Here is a 17,708-nt window from a genome sequence, read left to right on the forward strand (position 1 = left end):
CTTATAAACCACATCTTTAAGCACAGTTTGACCAACTGAATTTATTGAAACACAGCTGCACTAAGCTTTAGCATCCATTGATCCAGCACCTTGGCTCCAAAGAACAGAATCACCTCCCAGCCACCTCCCAGCCCCCAGTGCAGCTTTAAAACCACATCAAACAGGTAAGGTTGCAGAAGCTTGGCCACATCACAGCCTTGTGGCATCCTGAAGCCCCTTGGTGGCAGTCCAGCACCCACAGCAGTAGGTGGCAGGTTTCTTTCCTAAGCCCACTTCTGGCTGAGAAACAATTGTCACTTTAATATCCCACAAGGTCAGCCTTCACATGGTAATTGCAGTTAGAAGTAGTGTCAATAGTTGATGGCAGATGGATGTTAAGAGTACTGTGAGCACTGGCACCACAGAAGCACAGTCACACTTCTGCATCTATCTATACCACAGAAGCTGAAGTTCAAGAAGAAATGAGTTCCAGTTTTTAAAAGGAAGATTTATTTAACAAGTTTCACTTAGCGCAATACACCTAAAAAGGAAATCACAATACAATGAAAGATTAAATCAAGGCCTCAGAATTTTATACGAACACCAAGACCAAAATCCTAAAGTAGCCGTATTGCGTCTCAACACGTTTCCCCCATTAACTTAAAAAAAAAGCTTTAACGTGCCTTACAGGATATTAAAAGAAATAAACTAGAACTAACATGCCAAATGTTCACTTTGAATTTCAGACACAGCTCCTATATTGTTTCTTTACAAAAAAGCATGTTTTTTTCAACATGTATTCAAAACAGTGTTGGATGTAATATGGTATAAGAGCAACATTTAACATAATTCAAACAGCTTTAACCTAAATACGCTTACTGCTTAAATACACTCCTACAACAAAACTAACTTGAGAAACGCTCAAAATTGTTTAACAGTTATAGTCTTTGCTCAACTTGGTTATTACATCCTAGATGAATGTTCATTTCTGTATGTTCAAAAAATACTGAACCTGAAAGGTTTTAAAATAACAATCCTGATTTCACTTACAGTAAAGCATAAATCACAAGCTTGTATTGCAAAACTGTTAAACTTAGTTTTTTGTTTTTTTGTTTTTTAAAAAAGATTTGACCAAAAGTCAGCAATTGGTTACATTCCCCAGCCGCCACTCATGTTGGACATGTTTGACATTCCGCCCATGCCATTCACTCCCATGGACGCACGGTTCCCACTGCTGTAGTAACTGCTGTTCATGGCGCCCTGACTGCCCGGGTCTAGGGAACAAAGAACAAGAGGTGAGCAGCCCGTTCACATGTACCTGAAGGATAATCCCTTTTGTTCCTGGGCCTCCTTGTAAATACTTTCTGCTTTGCCCAGTACTGTGAATTGTCAAATTACAGCTCCGTATCCCAAGTCAGATGTGATATTTGTTCTACTTCCCAACTGTCTCTGGGGATTACCCATCCTCCCCCTCCCATGCACCCCCTGCCCACACACCTTTGTTGCAGTGCATTTATACCAGGTTAGTCTGCAGCATCCACTCTGGAAGTGAAGAAATGCTCAATGGAGGTCTGGAAATACATATTTCCTACCCATCTCTGAATAATTCAGCAGGCTTCCCCCTCTCCTCCCCCAGTAACAAATTCCTGCTTTGACTATTTCCCTCTACTACTCAGTCCCAGGGCTCACGCCACCCCATTTGTACAGTTACCCTTCAACTCCAAGACCTTATGACCTGCTAAGCCACAGAAAGCAGCCCACCTAAGAAACACCGAATAAATGCTCTTACCATATCCACTCATGCTGCTTTGGCCACCATATCCGCCTCCATAACCCCCACTCAACTGCTGGTTAGCTGGGCCACCATAACTGGATTGGCTTCCTTTTAAGTTAAGGATACAAACATTAAGTACCCGCCTATAGGTCAGCCTTCCCACTATTGACAATTCCACCCATTAACTAACTGCTCTGTTCTGGAGATGCTCACTCTCTAGCCTACTTAATCTTCTTCCAAAGGTAGCAAAGCTCAAAGCTTTGAACACCTTTTTAGAAGCTTTCCTAAATCAAACAGGAACTTCCAAGAACTACAGCAAGAGCTTGTGGTTCTCAAGTACAGCAGGATTTACTTTTGCACTTCCTATTGCCTGCCTATAGAGAACATCACCAATCTGCCTGTACAGTGCGCCCCCCAAGAGACTGAGTGTACCCAGCTTCCCACACCACCTGCCCATAGCAGCACCCACCCCTCTAGGAGGCAGGCCCCAACCTGAGGCCTCCTCCAGTTCCACACTGCTCATCCAGCACAGCTGTGCCGTGCCACAGAAGGCAGGAGGCCTCAAATACAGCTTACTAACCACAGCTCTTCCCCTATTACTTTACTCCCACAGAACCTTTCTGAAGTTAAAAACATCAGCACTACTTTAATCATTCTGTAATCAAAACATCACAAAAGCAGTAGGATGCCCACACGCATACCGTACTTCCCACCTCCCCTCCCACCCTCAAAGAAACCCCAAAACACCAACCACCACCTTAAAGTCTAAGAAACCAGAAAGTAAGGTATCAGGAAGGGTATCTGCTTTAGAGACAAGCCACTCAAGACTTGTGCTGCCAATGCACATTTTAGACTCTGAAGCAGTTCTGGAGTTCACTAGAGCAATTCACTTTCCCCAAATTTGAAAAAGGTTTTCCTGAACCAAGACCACGCTTGAATGGCAGATGACACAGATACACCTTCCATCACCAAACTGTATTTGTGTCTCAAAATAAAAAAAAAAGGGGGGGGGGAGGGAAGATGGGGTAAATAGGACAGTTATTTCCCATTACACCGCGCTCCCAGGAGCCACCCATCCCATCACACACACTCACATTCAGCATCACAGTTTATTCAACCTATTAATTAGTTGAAATGTATTCCCAAAAGGTTTATATACCTGGCAATGTGCTAGTGTTCCAATCTTGAACTACCCCTTCCGATTCCTTGACTGTGTGATTAAGACAGAATGTTGAATTTCAGTTTTTATGCCAGGCATAGAATAAGCAGGAGCTGTACCAAATTAGCCAGCTTCGTTAAACATGAAGTGCTTTTTAAGAAGTGCAGTTAGACATACCCATTGCTCCCATCATTTGGCTGCCATAGGCACCACCACTTCCTCCTGCTGTAGAATTCAAGAAGAGTTCTACGTATCTGTGTTCTGGAAGAAAAAAATAGTTTGCATGAGAGCATTTCACACCAAACTCACTGCAAGGCTGCAACGGAACGCCTGGCATTCCGCTTGCAGCAGACACAGCACGATCCAGTCCTGCGGTTTTGTGGAGCCACGACTCCAACAGCCGTACTTACGCATATTCGCTTTGTCTTTGGACATAGCGGCCACTGCGTCCTCATGAGTAGCGAATTCAACGTCTGCCTCTCCAGTCACTCTGCCATCTGGTCCAATTTCAATGTGTACTCTTACAGGGTTCAGAGGTGAGAAGAACTACATGCAAAACATTGAGAGATTAAAACGCACCAATATAGCGCAATTCGGTTCTACAGCAAGTTGTTCTCTCAAAAGGAACACTTGCTAAGAGCAGCACAGTTAACACTTCCAGCAATGATCACAGCACATTAAGCTGAGTAAGGTAAGAGAACGGCAGATCTGGAACTCACGTTGTAGATGTCGTTCTCCGTCGCTCTGTAAGGCAGACCTCTCATGTGGACACAGTGGCCGGTCGTGCTCTGGAAGGTGGACGTCCCGTCGCCGTACCTGTGGTCCGACATTCCTGCAGAGAAGAGAGTCCATTCTAGGTCTTTCAGATGTATTTAAGTTTCTGTTCTAGATGTATTGAAAGTTAGTTAGTATTCCTATTAGAGATCCCTTACCTCTTCCAAATCTATCAGAACCAAAGCCATAGCCATCGTTATACCCATTGTAGTCATCGTAACCTCCGTAACCTATGAATAGATCAGACAACACATTTATTCCAACTACAGAAAGATCCACAGGTACATATAAACAAATGGCACAGAACAGATCAGCAAGCTCCATTTCTTACAGAAGAAATAAAGCCAAGCACATCTACCAACCGGCAGTTACAGAGCACAAAGACGATCGCTCCAAGTGGTGCTGCTTCTCAGCTGAGCAGCTCCCTCTTGGACTTCATAGACTTACCTCCTCCGTAAGCTCCACGCCTCATTCTTTCCAAGCCACTTCCTCTACCAAGACTGTTGTATCCCCGCGTCAGACCAGGCCTGTCGTAAGGACCTGGTCTCTGCATTGCCATCAGCTTGCGTGGAGGGTCATAGTGAGTGCGCACTTCTGCTCGGCTGCTCTTGAAGATCTCAATGTACCTAAAATGTGTTTCCACAGGGAGTAGTCAGTCGTAAATTCCTTCCACAAAAGGACCTCACAATTTTACATTTTTACAAGACATTTAGTCATAGCCTTGAAACTGGCAGTAGATTTTAAGCCAGATTTCTTTACATTATGTAGGCAATGACGTACTACTAAAACCACTACTTTACTTTCAAATTAGTGTATTTTCAAGAAATTACGATTACTGAAGGGTTTACATGCTCCTCATACATCACAGTATCCCAGCCTTAAGGGTGGGGGAGCAAGACTGATTTCCCCACCCCCCTCCCCCAAATTTAAGGTGTTAGTCAAAAAATGTAGGAGGGACCAACGTCCACTCAACTCAGCACTGTTTTGCTCATGTGGCAACATAAACAGAGGGTTAAAAACCCAGCCTCCACCAAGATTTTAACCCATCAGGATGCTACAAAAAGCTCTGCATGTGCTAATGAACCCAGCCTATGCTTCAGTGATTCAGCGTAGGCAAGAAGTGCATGCTTCAATGAAAAATAGTCACAAGTAAAATAGAATAAAAACCCTTTGTGACAATTTCTTGAAAGCTATGCTTATTACATTGAAGATTAATAAATACAGTAAGAAAATTTGTTACATTTCAACTTATATAAAACAAGTTTAGAAATTATCACATTTTCTTATGGTAATAAGAGTACTGTGCATGTCTTTAGAGCTAAAGTCGTAATTGGTGCTATTTGAGAAGTTAAAGCCATAGTCTCTCAACTTTGTTGCTTTCAAGCTATCAGTTTTGCACTCCTCCAGTATTGTCGTGTTTTCAAAGCATGGTTAAGCTTAGCCCAGTTTTCTCCTCAGTTTTGGATCAATTTAGACAGTGTGTCATATGTACAGTAGTAATACCTTTAACTTGTGACCATGTTTGAGACCAATATCCAAACAGAAATAGTATTTTTAACACTTTCAGAAGAGAGAATATGGATTTAATTGTTTACCATAAGAAAAGTGACATATCCAACCAACCATCCATCCCCACCTGTGCCCTATTCTTTCCTTGTGTTTCTTTAGAGCCTTTTCAGCTATTTCCTGTGAAGCAAACTGCACGAAGGCCTCCCCCGTACTCCTCCCCTGGAAGTCCACCGGCAATGTTATCCCATTTGGCACGATTTCCAACCCTTCAACCCAAGGACAAATAACCCCAGTAGGGGGCAATATTAACATCACAAGCCCAGTCATGAGTTTTTCTTATAGCTTTAAATACACCAGAATTTTAATATTTGTAAGAGAATGGTATGCTGATTCTAGAACACTAGAAGAAAAAGCATGTCAACAGAAGAAATCCATGATTGCATACCATTCAGATTACATTCTTAACCCACCCTGCAGAGCACAGCCAAGTTCTGAGTGTCAAGTACAACCCCTCAGATAGGGCATCTAATGCAGGGTGCATTAAGAAGTTTACAACTATTTAAAACCTCTTCAATTCCGTGAAAGTATTTAAGATGAATTTTCAAATGTAACAGATTCAAACAGAGCAAGTTAAACAACTTCACATTTAACAAGTATTTTTTACTAGAAGTCAGGTTAAATAGTCTTATGCAAATATTAAGTTTCAGTATTATTTTTATCGTTAAATAAAAATAATGAATTTCAGAAGTATTAGCTTATGAACAGAAGAGGTACACTTCGTATATTAAGCAGAGTAACAGCATTTAAAGTTTATACCACTTAGCCACATTAAAAAAAAACAACTTAAAATGTACACGCTTTGGAATTGTTCTTGTTCAGATTATTATTGAGTCAGAATACACAAAAAACTTCTGAATTTGTAAAGCTAGCAATATATCTAAAAATTTAAAAACAATAAGCTTGATCATATCTAAAAGGCTTGTTAAGGCAAAACATTCTAGCCAATTTTAACAGAGTTATTACTTCAAAAATACTGACACGTTCAATCCTAGGTAAGTGAACAGATTTTATCCTTAGCATTTTTAATAGCATTCCAACTGCTAAAAATAAACATACAACAGCTGCAAGAAAGTGAGAATTAAGGGTCAACACAAGACATTATCTCTTCATCCATAAAGACTTTAAGCTATACTATATCAAGGGCCTTTTCCCCTGGGAAGTGGGGAGGGGGGGGTGAAAAAATCCATACTTGAGTAGAGTTCAGCAGGATGTTTTCCCCCTGGGGTATTACTCCCTGCTAAATGTTTAAAAAATCATGGGCACGTCATGGTCTTCCTCATCCTGCTCATTATACTGGGCCCAGTGCTAATGGCATTCTATATCCTTCAGAGAAAAAGAAAATAGCAGCGTGAACTAGCTAAGACTGGGTAGAAAGATCCTCTTACTTGGTCACTTATTAGAAAATGGGAAAAAAAGTTTTCTGCTTACTTACATTTATCCTTACTTGCAACAGTATGCCACACTAAGTGTGAATTAGGACAGGTTTTGGAGATTTCCTCGGTTATTTGTTAGGAGAGAACTTAAGAAATTGATCTCTTGAGCCCAGATAACTAATGGAGAAATACTTATTTGCTTTTATTACACATCACTGTACTGTTAAAATACTACCGGGCAGCGTGCTTTTGGGGGTTTGTGTGGTTTTAAAGTATAGACCAATAGTGCTACAGCTAGTACTTTTACCCCACATACCTGAAAAAAACTGTACAATTTCTTCTTTACTACAGCCAAATGGAAGTCCTCTAAGACGTACAAAACCATCATTAGCCGTATCAGGGCTGTTGGGACCAGTATGCTTCAGAACCCAATCCATTTCAACGTTGTTTGACTTGAAAACTGTAAAAGGCACTTAGAATTAATGCATTCTGAAACGTTCAACTATTTTAAAAGTCATTTGCCTTGAAACTAATCAAGTTATGATATTCAAGTCCATTTGTCCTTTCACATGCATTTTAAAGACAAAACAACAGTTAACAAAAAACCCATCAAGTACAAATACTTCTAGTCAGTTACTAGACCAAATCAAACCTTCAACATATCTGTGTCCCATGGTTTCTCTGTCCTTCTTCAGTGCCAGTTTCACATCCTCTTCTGATTCAAGCTCAGCAAATGCTTCTCCACTTGGTCTGCCCTCCCTTGTGTAGATGAAACGGATACCTAAAGCTCCATTTAGAATTTTGCAGTCTAAAGGAAAGAAACAGGAATTGATTTAATTTTTAGAGTAACATGATGGTTTTAGAAGTTTTAGATAACCTGAAAAGAAAAAAAATACTTAACTTCTGTAAGAAAGATAGTGTACTTGTAAAAAGTGTATTGGTCCTTGTCTGGAGGATAAGGGCCTGGCTAAAATGAACTTATCCTTCTCTTCTAGTCTACTATTAGGAAAATGTTAGGGATAAATACAAAACCAGCTATTTTTAAAGCTTTGCTGCATCAAGACAAGTTAAGTTGTTCTTTTGATAACAAGTGACTTAGGACTTTCTGATCAGCATGAAGCAAGACAAACAGTAAAAATCAAGCACAGGCATAATGAACTAAATCAGGACCAAATCCCTGAAATAGCAAACCTGTTACAGCAGCATCATGAATTAAATTGATTTAATTAAGCTTAAAACAAGAGTTCTGAGATTTTCCTTCAAACAGAAGCTTTTCTCTTCCACCTGCTCAAGAACAGAAGACAGTTGTGGCTGTTCCAGCAACACACAGCTGCAGCTACTTGTGTCCCACCTCTACTAACTGAAGCATGGCTGTCCACACTGCATTCTAGCTAGGGCACTTGATTCTTTACAAACTTCACTGGATACTGGAACTACCCCAGAACTTCTGTAACTGCTCACTGCAGTATCCCTGCTGCTATAGCTTCCCCTGAAAGAACCCCGAGGAGCCCCTGTCCCCAACCCCCCATTCCCTCAGTTCCACTTACCAGAGAAAAACCTCTGCACCTCCTCAGTGGAGCAGGACCAGGGCAGCCCCCTCACTTTCACCACATATCCCTCGCTGCTCTCCGTGTTCAGCATCACATTGGAGGTCAGGTTGGGCTCTGCCTCGGTCTCTGTGGTAGCTGGAGAAAACCAAAGCACGCTCTTTGAGACGCTGCAGGGCACGGCCATCTCCCAAACCCCCTCACAGAGTGCCCGGCGCCCCCCGGCCTGCCCGCCCCCGAGCCTCCTCTACCTCGGACCGCTGCCCGCCTCACACACACAGAGCCGCTCCCGCCCGGCGCACGCCTGGCCCACCCGCCCGGCCCGCGCCCAGCCCCCGTCCCCGCACGCACACATGGTGGGGCTCCGTGCTGGTTCTAGGGCTCCGAGCCTGATCCGCTGTCCGGAGAGCGCCTAGTCCCGGTCAGGCGGCAGCAAGCGGGCGAGCCTGTGGCGAGAGCGCGCTAGGAAATGGCGGCGGGTGCTCCCGCTTCCGCTGGGCCGGCCCTTCCGTCGCACCAAGCGCCCCCCGGCCCGTTCCCACGCGCCGCCCGACAGCCCACAGCGGGGCGGTGCCGCGCTCCTGCCCGGCTCGGGGCTCAGGGCCCGGGGCTTTGGGGGGCGGCGGCTGCGGGCCCCGCGTTGTGCCTGGGGACGGGGCGCGGGGCGCATGCGCGCCGCCACCCGGAGGGCCTCTGCCCCCCCACTACCCCGCGGGCCCCTCCTGCGCATGCTCAGTAGCGCCACCGCGCCGGGCCGCGCACCCCTACGCACGCCTTCCCCGCGCCGCTCCCGCCAGGTTGCGCATGCGTCCTCGCTAGGCTACGCTTCCCCCCCCTCCCCTGCCCCCACCCCGCCCGTCTGCCCCCCCGCCCCGCCCCGCCGGGGTGTGCGCATGCGTCGCCTGCCTCCTGCGCTGAACAAAGCCGAGGCGCTGCCTCCCGCGCCCAGCCGCCGCGCATGCGCCTGAGAGCGGCGTGAGGCGCGCGGCGCTTCCCGCCCCCCGCAGCCCCGGGCACGTCTGGCTGCACGAGAGGCGTGCGGGAAGCGGCACTTACCAGCTTCAAAGGCTGAGGCTACCCCGCGTGAAACAATCTGCTCGCTTCGGTCACTGAAGCCTGGTGTGTTTGTAGGAGATGGGGGGAAAGAAGAGACACGGGTCACAATCATCATAATGAAAAGGAACCTCGAACTCCCTCCCATCTCCTCCAAACACACCGGACCGAGCTCGGTCTCGCCCTGAACCTCCCTGGCACGGAGACGAGCAGGTACCGGGGGTAACCGGCAGCACAGCCTCTGGCAGCGGCACCCAGACGTGTTGGCCAAGCTTCCTCAACCCCCTTCCTTACACCACCGGGACCCAGCAGTTCATGCCTCAACCACCGCCCACAGAGCACCCATGCCAGGAGTTAAAGCAGGCTCTGAAGCCCTGAACGTGCCAACGCTGCTGCTGGAATTGGAGCTGCGAGGCAGGGCTGCTCCCAGGGGCACCCACATGTATTTCATTCATGCATGCTTCCTTTCCAGTCAATAACAAAATTAACATACAGCTTTAGGTTGAGATGCTTCACTGACTGCGAATCTGCATTGCCTCTTATTTTCGTAAATACGTAAAACATTTAATTTATCGGATCACAATTCAGACTACAAAAAGCAGGCGGCTTTTTTGAAACAAAATGTTCTGGAATTGATGTCTGGAACACAAGCAACATGGGGAACTCTTCGAAATTGATGCAAATCGGACCAAGTCAAGCAGTAACTTCCTGAAGGAAGCCACTCTTAAATTTCCCTCGCTCAACACCCAATTCAAAAAAGCCCTGCAAGCAGAGGCTGGGCGGAGGCAGGAGTGGGGGGAGCGGGCAGAGGCTGCGCGGGAGGCAGCAGGAGGCAGCCCTCCCCTCCCGCCCACCGCTTGGCGGGAGACTTAAAGCGGGCAGGAGCAGCCGGCTGCCCCCAGTGCTCCACCATGTCCACCCCTGCCAAGCGGCGCTGCTGCGGCCCCAGTGGCTCCCTCGACTCCAGCTTCCAGAAGCGCCTCAAGAAGATTTCCATCGAGGGGAACATCGGTGAGCGCGGCGGCGGTGGAGGGGGGGGGGGACGGGATGCCTCAGGACAGGGGAGCCCTGAGGAGATGTGGGGAAGGGAGGGGAAGGGGAAATCCTCCTGCAGCCCCACTGACACCGCGGGATGGTGGCAAAGGCACCTTTGGGGGGCTGACAAAGACACAAGCCCCCGCGGGTGGCCTCCCGCTGCCACCCAGCCGCGTCCCCACTCCCCTCGGGACTTTTGGCAATCGGCGCCATGGCGGGGGAGAAGGACCCCGCCGTCCCCAGCAGCCTCCCTGCCCGAGGGCAGCCCGGTGGCCGTTACAGCGGGGACACGGAGCCCGCTGACGAGGAACCACCGGGGACCGGGCACGGAGCCAGCGCTTCCCCCCCCCCCCCCCCCCCGGGCCCTTCCCTCCCGCGCACCCCGGCGGCTGCTGACGGGGCACCGGCCGCGCGCTCCCGCTCGCCTCAGAACCCCCCCTCGCGCGTGCACGCGCCTCCACAGGGCAGACACTCCGCGCATGCGCGCAGCCTCCCCGCTCTCCCGCGGCCCGCCAACAATGCGGCGCCAGCCCCGCCCCGCGGGCAGCCTGCTCCTAAAATGGCGGCTGCGGAGGGCCCGTCACGGGGACCTCCGCCTGGCGCCGCAGATAAGCGCCGTTTTCTCGGAAATCTGCCCCATTTCGCTCCCTCTGGTCCTGCTCCGAGCTGCAAGCACGCAGCTCGGCACCTGCCCGCTGCCAAAAGGCGGCCCGCAGCCTCCTACACCTCACAGCTGCCGCTGAGGGTCAGTCAAAAGACCACCCTTAATGCACGCCCTGAGTAAAACTTCACAAATCTTTTGCAGCTGCGGGGAAGTCGACGTTTGTCAGGCTACTTGAGAAACACAGCGATGAGTGGGAGATAATCCCTGAACCTATTGCCAAGTGGTGCAACATTCAGACAGCTGAGGATGAGTACGAGGTAGGTGCACCGCACTCGGGAAGCGTGAGATGGGCACAAAACTGAAGGGACTGGCCAAGGAACACGACAAGATTCACCTCATCAGACACTCAAACTGCTATAGCCACTTTGCAAGATGCCATTCAATGCATCTGCCAAATAGTCATCCCCTCACTCCACAGAAATCATTCTCAAAGCCTGTGAAAGACCTATTCTAAAAAAGCTGTCAAAGACAGCTTTTCAGTTTAGAAAAATCTTGTTTCTGTGCCGAAGTCACTTCCTTTTTAGGAAGGATCACCGACCAGAATTCTAGATTAAGGAAAGGGAATAAAAACCTGGAAATATACCAGGAATTAAGCCTTGTCCCCAAAATATACTTGTTATTAAGTCTTCTTTCTTGTCCCTCTAGGAGCTTTCAACATCTCAGAAGAATGGAGGAAATCTACTTAAAATGCTGTACGATAAACCCACAAGATGGGCTTACACTTTTCAGACTTATGCTTGCTTGAGCCGAGTAAGGGCACAATTAAAACCCGTCTCAGCCAAATTACATGAAGCAGAACATCCAGTGCAATTTTTTGAGAGATCTGTGTACAGTGACAGGTAATTACTCACACTGCAACCAGGTTAAGTTGTTCGATTTTGTCATTCCTAGCATGACACTTAATGCCTTTCCTTGCAGATACGTGTTTGCTTCTAACCTGTTTGAATCTGGGAACATCAACGAAACTGAGTGGACCATCTATCAGGACTGGCACACTTGGCTTTTGAATCAGTATGAACCTGATATAGAACTGGATGGCATCATCTACCTCAGAACCACACCGCAGGTACACCCAAGTATATCCATGACATACTGCAGTGACTAACACTACACTAGCATCTCATTCTTCAGAAGTTACAGGAAGCCTACAGTAACTTCACATTGGATTCAGAGATCAAACTGAACACCCTCCTTTCTGAGCTGCTATTCTGATGCCAGCAACACTGTAGTTAACTAACATCTACCACTCAGCTGAATGACTTTCTGCATAATGTTTCACTTCCAAATCACAGTATATGTGAAGAAAAACCTTTTATGTAAGAACTTTTTTCTTAGCCAAGGATTTAAGTGCTCCTTGTCTAATGCTTTTGACATGTAGTTTCATCATAAGGACTGTCAGTTGTCTGCTTAACACTGGCATACTGAACATCCCCATATTCAAGTATCTATCCAAAGTCACCCAGCAAAAAACACTCTAGTTACAGAATAACCTGCAGATACCCTCATGCATAATTGAACCTGTACTATTTGCCATTTTGTTTTTTTATCTGTTAAGTATTAATTCTTCTGATTTAAGGACCACCTAATCAATTTAGTTCATTTAGCCATTTAACACATTAATAATGTCCAGGCTTGCATTTTTTTCAGAAATGCATGGAAAGGCTGCAGATGAGGGGAAGAGAAGAGGAACAAGGAATTGAGCTCGAGTATTTGGAAAACCTCCACTATAAACATGAAACGTGGCTTTATGAAAGAACTCTGAGGTATGAACCCGTTTTCCCTATACTACCAAAATAGCTTTGATCTGTTACCATAAAAGCAGCAGAACACTGAAATCAAAAACTAGTGGCTTATTCAAGCTTCAGCTTACAGGCAAGGCTGTTTTCTACCTCATGCTGAAGTTGATTAGGGGTAAAACAGAAATAAGTTTAGCCTTACTCAGTAAGGAAGGACTTGCATGAAGCATTATCTCCAACTAAGAAGTTGCATAGATTTAGCTTTTCTCCAGCAAGGATTTCAGTTTGGTAATGAAGTACACAGGAATATTGCAGGGTTGAGACTGGATTCAGTGGGCAACCACGTAAGTTACCTACTAAGCAGCTTCCAGTTCCAGTGTAAGGGAAGGCAATGTCCCAGCTACCTTTAAACCAGGGTGATTGTGTTTCAACAGTTATCAGAAGGCTTTTGGTAGTTAGTATTATACACAAACTCCCCAGTCCATGACTAAGATCTCTGCATACCTCCCTCCTCACTTTCCTATTGACTCATTAGCTTTCCTCACTCAAGGATCTTCTGGATATGAATGCAAACTTCATATTCTCCCCTGCAAGAGCCTGAAATACTTTAGTGAATGGAAAGCAGCAGGTTAAACATTACTGACTGCACCACTTGACATTAGCATATATAACAAAAGAACATCGTTGAAGCATTCAGGATGTTCTTGATAGGCAAGCATGCCTTTTCAGCTGAAATGAAAGAACTCCTTCCAGCTGGAGTACTAACAGATTCAAAACAATTCCAGGAAAAGTATCTTAGATTGAACCTTGGTCACATCTGCTTTCCGAAGTAGAAATTTCATGTAGGATGACCCAAATGCTCGGGAGACAAACGCACTGCAGTATTGTGGCATTCTGGGAACATTTACATTGTGTACTCATTCCAAACTCATGAGCAAACATTTCCTGTATTTTTAATAGGAACACTCGGTCTGCAAAACAACGTCAGAATGCTGTTCAGCAAACTTACTGGACTTCAGAAAGGCTTTTCAGACATAGGAAGAGGAAAGATGCAGTGGTTTAGGAGAACTAGAAACAAAAGCACCTAGCTGCACAGCTACCGCTCTCTTCTGCACCTAGCCTGTGGCCAGAACTGTCTTATCTTGCAGCCATTTTAAATACCTTTCTTGTAACCTGTTGAAAGATGCCACCCCCATCCAAGGGTGCTGTAGAACTTCATCTTAGGACATGGATTAGCAGCTAACTACAATGGGTGCAGGGGGGGATGTAGGGCAAGAGGCATTTTCCAGGAAATACTGGTTGAAGTAGGATAAGTCATCAACATCCCAGGTGCATGGGATAATCTGAGCAGTGCTGCACCCCTAAGATGTCTCAGAAAGCAATTAGATCATGCTAGTAAAAATAGTATTAAGGACCGTGTGTAAAACAATTTTGCTCTCTCATAACAGAGTTGATTTTGAGAACCTTAAAGAAATCCCCGTTCTCGTTTTGGATGTTAATGAAGATTTTAAGAATGACAAGATTAAGCAGGAGTACCTAATTGATGAGGTAAGTAAAAACATTTCCTTGCATTTTCTTCTGCAGTAATAGCTCCAAATTACCAAATCGAAGTTCTTAAAATTCAACTACCAAACTGCAAATTTAGGAGTCATGCAGTAGTAGTTTAGGGCTTGTAGAATCAGTCTCTACCACAAAGGTGCAGGAGAGGCTTTTTCCTTTCCTCCATAAAAGGATTGAACCCCACAGTATTATCCTCAAGCTTGAAGCAGTTCACAGGAAAAAAAAAAAACAGTATTTTTCAAGATGGGCAGGTGGGGGGGGGAACAGTGCACAGTAGCTGCACTGGAGTCAGACTGCTCTCTGCCAAGTCTGCACTGCCATGCGACTCATTAAATAGTTTACACAATAATACCATCCAATTCATGTCAGCCATGTTGTCTTTAGAAAAACCCTAGGCAGCTTAGAGCTATTTATGCTCCTTCGCATTCTAAGGATCTAGGCTCTTCCTGGACACCTCACAAATGCCGAGATCAGATGTAGTTCTAAATGCACGAAGTGAAACTCGTAAGTAGGGAAGGACGGCCATTAGAGGAAACAGTGAGAGGTCACGAGACAAAATGGTGTTTGCCAATTCTGTGGGAAGACAAAACTTGGGGTGGTGAATTCGCCAAATAAATCCTTCGTTTGTGTGTCCTGTCCACAGCAAGAAAAGTAACATGAAATACCCCATTCTTGGTCAAGAATTTATACTTCTACATCCAGTATTGGTCTCCCAAGTAATGGGGTTGGGGGCACGATGTTCAGTCAGGGTACTACAGGAGCATTTGCTGTGAAGTTTTATTTTCATGGAAACAAGCAAACAGCAGCTCTGAGTTATGAGCTGCTACCCACAGGTATTATCTTCCCTTTAACTTTGCTTCACTGAAAGGCCACCGCTGTTGTCTCCACTAAAACCCCTTCACCCAGCAGCATATCAGAAGCCAGCTCTACTTTCAGTTTAGGGTGGGGGCTAAAGGGTACAGTACTATGCTGGAACTGTCTGGAAATTAAGCCCAAGACCTGGTAGCAATTTCTTTTTAGGGAAAAGCTACTTAGTGAAGGCAAATCCATTTGCTTTAAAAAATAATATGCTGTAAAGCATTCCAAAAAGCTGCTGTTCTTAAGTACCTCCCATCTCGCTAATAAATTATTTAGGTTGCTTAATTCTACCTAGTAACAATACCGAAGTGCATTTCAGATCATGAATATGTACAGGCACAACAGTACTGGAGACCATACAGGAACAAATCCTTTGTTCCTAGGAAAGGGAAAACCCTAATAGGGTTTTTGTTGTTTCTTTTTAAAATGCATCAGATATAATACAGGCTTTGTTTTCACAGGTCAAATCTTTCCTGACTTCTTAAAGAAGATGAGAATTGAGAGGAACATCAACTGCTCGATATTCAACAGTTAAGCCAGTGTTCTAAGACAATTTAAACTAGATGAGGAATTATCCTATATAAAAAAAGTGGTTTTTTTACGTATATATCATGTATTACTTTTTGTCTGGACTGTGTGGTTTGGTAGAATTTACGGTATAGTTTAAAGGAACATGCGTGGGATGTTTTGGTAATGTATTTCGAGCATATTCTATACTGTTTAATAAAGATTTTGAACTAACGCAGGCTCAGAACCGACTTCAAGCACAGGGGAGTTAGCCGGTTATCAAGGGCCGACAACCCAGTAAATATAGATAGCAGGCGCTGGGGCCGGGTTGTTTTGCAATAACTGGCATAGTTCACCATTTTAAGACGAGACTGTTATGGCGTCCAGCAGCCTTACTTTCAACTTCTGCTTTACCGAGCAGCCGCTTTCAACCCTTTTACCCTAAACAACGGGCGGCACTGCAGTCGCGAGCGGTACACCTGGAACAAACTGCAGTTTAACGGCATTTCCCTTACGGACCCCCCCGGGAACCAACGGAACCCTCCCAACCCCCCCCAAACACCCCCACACCCCCCCCTTGCTTTTCCACGAACACGATCGCGGGCGGAATCCGCCGGGGGGGCACCTCAAAACCCCGATTTCCCCCCCTAGATCCTCATTCCTCCTCCCCGGTGGCTGCTCCCCCCCACTCCGCCACGCGGCCGGGAGGGGGTGAAGGGAAGGGGGCGGGGGGGGTGGACGGGGAGCGGCGCGCGCACGCCGGGCCCGCCCGCGCCCTGCCGCCCCCCGCCGCCAGCAGGCGCCAACGCGGGGGGGCCGCGGCCCCGGATCGGGCGGGCCCCGCCGCCCCTCCCCCCACCGCACGGCCGCCCCTCCCCCTCCTCCACACCGCCTGCTCGTCCCTTCCCTTCCCCTTCCTCCTCCTCCTCTTCCTCCTCCGCCCCCCCGCCGCTTACCCAGCCCGGGGATCTCTCCCTCGGTCTCCTCAGTGTGACAGGGATCCATCTCGGCCGCGCCTTCCCACTAAGGGCCGTGTGGAAAAAAAAATAAAAAAAAAAAAATACGAGAGCCGCTCTACGCCAAAAAAAAAAAAAATAATAATAAATCAGCGGGTGCCGAGAAGCCTCCGCGGAGGTGTGGGACCGGGCCCTGCCGCCTTTGTGGCGCTCCGCTCCCGCGGGGATGAGGCGCGATGCAGCCGCTGCCGGCCTGCCCGGGCCCGACCCGCCTGCTGGCTGCTTCTGCGCAGCGCCGCGCACCGCCCTTATATAGCCGCCGGCCGCGCTGCGCAGCGTCATGACGTCACGCGCCGCGCGAGCCCGCCCCCCCCGCCGCCCGCCAGCCAATGGCGGAGCGACAAATGAAAGCAGCCAGTCAGGGCCGGCCGCCTGCTGGGGGGGGGGACAAAATGGCGGACGGGGTGTGGGGAGGGGGGGGTGAGGGGAAAGGGGGGGGGGGCAGCCCTGTAATGGCCGCCGCGGTGGTGGTGGCGGCGGCTGTGGGGGCTGCGGGTTCTGTGCGCTCCGTGCCTCGCCTCATGGCGCTGAGGGGGCCCCGTGAGCCCGCTCCGCCTCGTTGTCCGCACAAGCACAAAGATGGCGGCGGCTTTGTCCCTCACACAAACACAACGCACCGCCCGCCACGGCCCGGCCCCAGGCCTCGCTCGCTCGCTCGCTGCGGGCGGCGCCCTCACAGCGCTGGGCTCCGCCTCCCGCCGCCTCCTCTCCCCTCAGAGGGGGAGCGGGGAAGCGGGGGCTGCCCGCGGGGTCCCGGCCCGCCGACAGCCCCTGAGGCGGCGGGGAGGAGGGAGCGAGGCGCGGCCCTCCCGGGGGTGGAAGGCACGGCGCCGGGATGGCGTCGGCCGGGGCCTGGTGTGAGGGAAGGCCGCGGGAAGGCCGCTTTTTTGGCAAGCCTTCGCGTGGAAATGCCGGCGGTGGCGCTGGGAACGGCGCAGGCTGAAAGTCTGCCAAGGCCAAGCTGTCCGCGCCGTGCTTCCACAGCGGCTGTTTGGGTTTAAATGCGGGCAGGCTTATTTCTGGATCTCAAACCTGAGATCTCCACACAACCTGACGGAGAGATGCAAATTCCACACGCCCTGACAGAGAAACACAAACGGGGGC

General features: G+C 48.0%; 2 protein-coding genes across 16 annotated transcripts; one reads left to right on the forward strand and one right to left on the reverse strand.

Moving 5' to 3' along the window:
- Positions 1–466: 466 nt before the first annotated feature.
- On the reverse strand, positions 467–16,860 carry HNRNPH1 (heterogeneous nuclear ribonucleoprotein H1). 15 transcript variants are annotated; one of them, XM_038186311.2, is made up of 15 exons: positions 16,545–16,860; positions 9,232–9,291; positions 8,176–8,313; positions 7,281–7,436; positions 6,945–7,088; positions 5,323–5,461; positions 4,134–4,312; positions 3,845–3,916; positions 3,632–3,771; positions 3,323–3,458; positions 3,090–3,173; positions 2,913–2,963; positions 1,769–1,861; positions 1,477–1,521; positions 467–1,253 (listed from the first exon to the last, which is right to left on the reverse strand). In XM_038186311.2, the coding sequence occupies exons 1-14, from the start codon at positions 16,591–16,593 to the stop codon at positions 1,493–1,495; spliced, it is 1,470 nt and encodes a 489-aa protein (XP_038042239.1). In that variant the 5' UTR covers positions 16,594–16,860; the 3' UTR covers positions 467–1,253; positions 1,477–1,492. The 15 variants fall into 15 exon arrangements, with proteins under 15 accessions (XP_038042239.1, XP_071879247.1, XP_071879246.1 ...); XM_072023146.1 differs by having other exon boundaries at positions 3,632–3,744; positions 16,545–16,859; XM_072023145.1 differs by having other exon boundaries at positions 3,632–3,765; positions 16,545–16,859.
- LOC101804573 (deoxycytidine kinase 2) lies at positions 10,021–15,822 on the forward strand. Its single transcript, XM_038186313.2, has 7 exons — positions 10,021–10,239; positions 11,069–11,184; positions 11,573–11,766; positions 11,846–11,993; positions 12,575–12,690; positions 14,112–14,211; positions 15,543–15,822. Exons 1-7 carry the CDS (start codon positions 10,140–10,142, stop codon positions 15,564–15,566), a joined length of 798 nt encoding a protein of 265 aa, XP_038042241.1. The 5' UTR covers positions 10,021–10,139; the 3' UTR covers positions 15,567–15,822.
- Positions 16,861–17,708: the final 848 nt, after the last annotated feature.

Source organism: Anas platyrhynchos, chromosome 14 (genome assembly GCF_047663525.1).
Source record: "Anas platyrhynchos isolate ZD024472 breed Pekin duck chromosome 14, IASCAAS_PekinDuck_T2T, whole genome shotgun sequence".
Taxonomy (NCBI): domain Eukaryota; kingdom Metazoa; phylum Chordata; class Aves; order Anseriformes; family Anatidae; genus Anas; species Anas platyrhynchos.

What these genes read in the sequence shown, in the direction of transcription:
- LOC101804573 (XM_038186313.2), top strand. Translation starts at nt 10,140, where the DNA reads ATGTCCACCCCTGCCAAGCGGCGCTGCTGCGGCCCCAGTGGCTCCCTC. An exon ending in CAGCTGAGGATGAGTACGAG is followed by an intron (nt 11,185 to 11,572) that starts GTAGGTGCACCG and finishes TTGTCCCTCTAG; the next exon opens with GAGCTTTCAACATCTCAGAA. An exon ending in CTTTATGAAAGAACTCTGAG is followed by an intron (nt 12,691 to 14,111) that starts GTATGAACCCGT and finishes CTCTCATAACAG; the next exon opens with AGTTGATTTTGAGAACCTTA.
- HNRNPH1 (XM_072023140.1), bottom strand. Translation starts at nt 16,593, where the DNA reads ATGGATCCCTGTCACACTGAGGAGACCGAGGGAGAGATCCCCGGGCTG. An exon ending in AGCCTCAGCCTTTGAAGCTG is followed by an intron (nt 8,314 to 9,231) that starts GTAAGTGCCGCT and finishes GGTTTTCTCCAG; the next exon opens with CTACCACAGAGACCGAGGCA. An exon ending in CGGAGAACGACATCTACAAC is followed by an intron (nt 3,459 to 3,631) that starts GTGAGTTCCAGA and finishes TTTTGCATGTAG; the next exon opens with TTCTTCTCACCTCTGAACCC.